General features: G+C 41.2%; 1 protein-coding gene across 1 annotated transcript in view; it reads right to left on the bottom strand.

The window, feature by feature from the left end:
• Positions 1-4,863, bottom strand: part of LOC109537731 (dynein axonemal heavy chain 2) — a 25,530-nt gene that overhangs the window by 14,869 nt on the left and 5,798 nt on the right. Inside the window, exons 15-24 of the mRNA XM_048668399.1 lie at positions 4,009-4,165; positions 3,798-3,947; positions 3,463-3,672; positions 3,137-3,240; positions 3,012-3,076; positions 2,756-2,955; positions 2,263-2,470; positions 1,743-1,981; positions 1,480-1,683; positions 1,213-1,423 (exon numbers count right to left, since the gene is read on the bottom strand). Of these exons, the coding sequence (XP_048524356.1) occupies positions 1,213-1,423; positions 1,480-1,683; positions 1,743-1,981; positions 2,263-2,470; positions 2,756-2,955; positions 3,012-3,076; positions 3,137-3,240; positions 3,463-3,672; positions 3,798-3,947; positions 4,009-4,165 (1,748 nt within the window). The remainder of the gene's footprint in view (positions 1-1,212; positions 1,424-1,479; positions 1,684-1,742; positions 1,982-2,262; positions 2,471-2,755; positions 2,956-3,011; positions 3,077-3,136; positions 3,241-3,462; positions 3,673-3,797; positions 3,948-4,008; positions 4,166-4,863) is intronic.

The following is a 4,863-nucleotide window of genomic DNA, read 5'->3' as shown; positions in this document are numbered from 1 at the left end:
AATTCCTGGGTTTCAGTCATTTATTGTCTTTATTTATCAATTAAAATACGTTTCGGTGTATTTTTCCACCATCATCAGTTTTTACGTGTAGCGTTTTTGCAAAGCAGCAACAACGCTACACGTAAAAACTGATGATGGTGGAAAAATACACCGAAACGTATTTTAATTGATAAATAAAGACAATAAATGACTGAAACCCAGGAATTCATTTTGATTTGGAATTGAAACACAGTTAGGAAAGTATATACAATATCAATAGTAAGGTAAAATTCGCCTATAGGTCATAAATATTTTGCAAAGCCAAGGTTTTGACCCAAGTCAAATTGCAGTATAAAGCTTGAAACTAAAAAAACTCCAAAAAATTGAGAAAAAATTAAACCAAATTGAAAATAACCCGACTAATAGACCAAAGTTTCCTCTTCTGACTGCTGTACAAAGCAGCACTCTTATTGACTCCGGTTTCAAGTGGCAAATTTTTGAAAAATCTCTTGCCAAAATACACCTAAACCAAACTGGACTTTGCTACGTAAAAGTTAAAGAACCTCCTAAAAATTCGGGAGAAGTGAGATTAAATCGATGCTAACGTGATTAATAGAGCAAATTTTTCTCTATGGGGAGATGCCCCAAGCTTTCCTCTCGTTGATCGCCATTTTGAGTGAGAAATTTTTGAAAATCTCTTGTAAACCAAACTTAAAAAACATGAAAAAGTTAATTGCTAGACCAAGACTTCCAATGCGAGGAGCCCAACTTTATGCGATTTGAGCGAAATTTGGAACAATTTTAGATTTACATACTTTCTATAAGCTGACAGACCACATTTCCACTCTCTATTTGCTCCAGATTGGAAGTTACGATTTTTTATTTCAGAGGTGGCAGTTGCGTAAAATTTTTGCAATTTTTTGACCAAAATTTGCAAAGGGCGCAAAAATCAGCATCGTATGCAATTCAAATTAACTTTCGCCTTGTTTTAGACTCAAGTGTCTTCTTTAGACTGTAGAAATTCTAATTCTGTATCCGTTCTGGAATGGAAGTTGCGAATTTTTATTAGAGAGCTTGCAGTTTTAGATTAGATGTGCGTTCAAAAGATCGTAAAGTTTTTCTGTCGCACACCTGCACAACAGATTCACTATAGCTACTAATAGCCAAAGAAAAAAATCATAGTCATCAATGATGAATCTTCTGAGGGAAATGGACTTGTGCAAGGTCCCTTACCTATGGTGGTTTCAGTGATGGTTTTCCCTACCAGCTTGACCCCCTCATCGAAATTCGACAGATGTTGCAAGAGCATCGTTCCATAAATCCTCTCAATGGTGCCCTCATCCGGGAATGTCATGTTGATCACGTTGAAGCGGCTTTGAAGACGATCGGAAATCACTTGTCTCCCGCCTCCTGGCGGCCCCATCGAGCCCAAGACGTGCATGTTCTACTCAGACCCGTTTCAACATAACCGATTGGATAAGAACTTCCTCCGAAACTCACCTCCACATATTTCCTGGCCTGCTTTTCCCGATCGTACCAAAAGCCATAATCCATCCACTGCCTAAGAAGCTCCAAGGGCGGCTGGGACCCGTAGGTCTCCTTGGCCGGCATGTTAAGGTCGTCCAGAAAGGCCACCATCGTTTTACCGCCGCTGGGCGCATAGTGGCCTTTGGTGCGTTTCTCCAATCGGCCCTCAATAGCATCCTGGATCAAATCAAACCACCATTACTCCCACCAAACGTCCTCAACTCAGAAACAAGTACCTGCAGATTAGCCGAGGATGTTTGAGCGCTCATATTTACGTTCAGAACGGTGTACGTATCCGAGTCCAAGGTTCCAAGCACGGATTGGGCTGTTGAGGTTTTTCCCGTCCCTACAGGCCCGGTCAGGAGTACCGGACAGCCTTTGTGAAGCAGCGCATTCACAACAAATTCGTAACGCACTGTATCAATTGTGGGGACGATGATTTTGTAGAATGGCCACGAAGACTCGAACCTCCAACCTGAAATATACCCACAACTAATGTACATAAGTGTGGCAATTAATCGAAATACTTAAGGACTACTGGCAGGTGACATGAATTTTTGCAGAACATCGGCGGGAAATTCTGGATTAGAGCACGTGAGAAATGAGGAGATAAGAGATCAAATGGAAGTAAAAGGAACAATTGTAGGAGAGTTTGAAAAACAGCTATTCATTAAATCAGAAGATGAAGGTGAAAACAAACAAGCCTGGCGAGCGGTAAATAAATGTTTAAACTGTAGCAGAAAAACACCTACTCACCATACTTGAGCTTCTCTTCCCAGCTGGCGAACGAGTAGTTTTGAACATCTACATAATACTCATATATGCTGTCCTTAATAGGGAACACGCCCTCTTTTTCTCGTATTAGAGTGTCGAACTTAGTGCGGCCCTCCTCATTGGTTGTGCAGCAAATTGACCAAATCGTACAGAATAAAAACCAGTTTCGCATGGCATCTTCGAAATGTTCCTAAGCCATGGTCAATGAGCCAATCAGTGAAGAATAGAACAGGGTGTGAGTAGAAAATTCTTTGCAAATCTTGGAAGTAGCAGCGAAACAAGAAGATTATCTTAAGCACCACGCTGACGCTGTATCGGGTATTTCTTCATAAGTTAACACCCCCCTCTAGATCATTTATTTACAAAAATGGTAAGACTGGTCACCTTATGAGAAAACACCCTGCACCTAACCATTCACTCCCTCATCCTTTATAACTCCTCCCACATATTGACGCCAATTCCAACCACTCTGTACCTCATCGGCTGCATTAACTCCATTTTCCTTAGTGGCAAAAATATCCAGCATTTTGCATAGAGAGGCAACCAAGTTGATCTCGCAACACTCCACAATCTCCATGCAGTTGAAGCGCTTGAATTCCAGAATCATGTCCAAGTACAAGGAAAAGTAATTCCACACGCTCTCCTGAAATCTGGTTCCTTTGGCTGCCTGGGTGTCTGGAAAGAAAACGGTGTTGATTGCACAAAGAGGACTTTTCCAGGAACAGCCCCACTGATCCAAGAGCGAACAAACGGCTCCCATCCCCAGTCTTTGTAGTCGTTGTAGACCATGCCGCATCTGGAAAAGGAATGGGTTATCATTAAAGCTGCCTGGAGTGGATAGGAATTCACGTTCTACCTGCTGACTGTTGCAGGAGATGCCACGGATAAGTCCCCAACTTCAAACAGCAAGGACACTTGTTCGGGCATGGTGATTCGGTCACTGTTGATTAGCGTTAACACCTAACAAAAAGGACAATTTTTTAACTGGTAAAACTGACTGATGTTTGATGCACTTTTCATTGATTTGATCAGCTTCATAAAAGTACAGGCTTTTGAATGTGTTATTTGCAGACTGAATCTGGTATAACCAGCAGGAACAAGCATATTAAAACAGGTTGGAAACCGATCCTGAATTCGCAACTGGGAATCAGTTAACGATTTTTTTTTTGAAAATGGATTTACTTTGTTGTCATCCATAACGCTGTTCATGTTTTCAATCCATACTGCATCAACAGGACCATCAAACAAAATCCACTTCTCGTCCACTGACTCATCTGAGCAGGTCTTCCGCATTATGGCGCTGATCACGCCATCCAGCCACTCATTGGTGCTCAAGTTGTATTCCCCATACAATTCTCCCAAGTTCAAAGCCTTCGGATTGATCGGGTAAATCTAAAAGATTATTTCCGCATATACAGGGTGATTCAGGTTTAATCTTGAAAACTTTGCCAAAGTTTAGGTAGGTGTAGGTTTATTTTAACTAATATTAGGAGAACTTTGCAAATTCTGCTACATACTTGGACGCTGTTGAATCCGGGTTTATTCTGTTGCTTTAGCTTGCCCATGGTTCCCTGTAACGTTTTCCAGGTGACGGTTTTGGCCGTTCCAGTTTTACCGAGGATCATTACGGAGTGACGGGAGTTTTTCGTCTCATACAGCTGAATCACCTGGGAATTGTCGGGTGTGAGAGTTTTGGTCGTTTATACCGGTAGGGCAGTAAAAGGGTACTTTGGTCATGGCAATGGGTATGGGTTGCAAGTTGTTCTCGGTCATAAATTCCGTCATGGCCAGATTGATGTCCAAGTAGTCGACGTTTGGAATCACGACTCCGGGAAAAATGTCGGACATGATGCCGTTGAAAAGTGGCAAATCATTTGCGGTAAATCTATAAAACAACAAATTGAATTTTACAAGCGAATTTGCTGCAAGATTAATTTGCAAAGTCATATGGAAGATTTAGTTGGAAAGATACTGAGTCTTAGAAAGTCAAGTCTATGAAGAATCGACCTTCTGGTTTAAGCACCTAATTGCTTCTACAATGCTGAGACAAAATATAGAACTGCTCGCATTGCAGGAAATAACGTAAGAAGCGAACTTTAGAAGAAGCTCAAATAAAACCAGAAAATTTTCAGTTCCAATTTAAACTTAAAAAATAAAATTTTTTAGACCAAATTTACAAAGGTGCTCAGACGCTGAAGAGGAACCAATGCGAAGCTACCTAGAAAGTCCATACCAACTAGACCTACCAATTAAATCACTGCGATTAAATGAAGTCAAGACTATAATTGACCACACCAGTACCAAGAAAGCCCCTTACAGAGGCTGTAAAATGGATTATGGTTCTATTCAATGCAATATTAAGAACAGGCTATTACCCCAGTCAATGGAAGGTAGCCGAAATCATACTCATTCCAAAACCTGGGAAACAACCGGAAGAAGCCGAGTCATACCGACCCATCAGCCTGCTGCCTATTTTATCTAAGGTATTCGAGAGAGCTCTGCTCACAAGATTGAAACCAATTCTAATAGAAAAACATATAATTCCTGACCACCAATTTGGGTTCCGCCACCAACATGCCACCA

Source organism: Dendroctonus ponderosae, unplaced genomic scaffold (genome assembly GCF_020466585.1).
Source record: "Dendroctonus ponderosae isolate FM_Combo_2020 unplaced genomic scaffold, Dpon_F_20191213v2 Dpon_F_20191213_7, whole genome shotgun sequence".
Classification (NCBI taxonomy): domain Eukaryota; kingdom Metazoa; phylum Arthropoda; class Insecta; order Coleoptera; family Curculionidae; genus Dendroctonus; species Dendroctonus ponderosae.
This window is presented reverse-complemented; position numbering and strand designations above follow the sequence as displayed.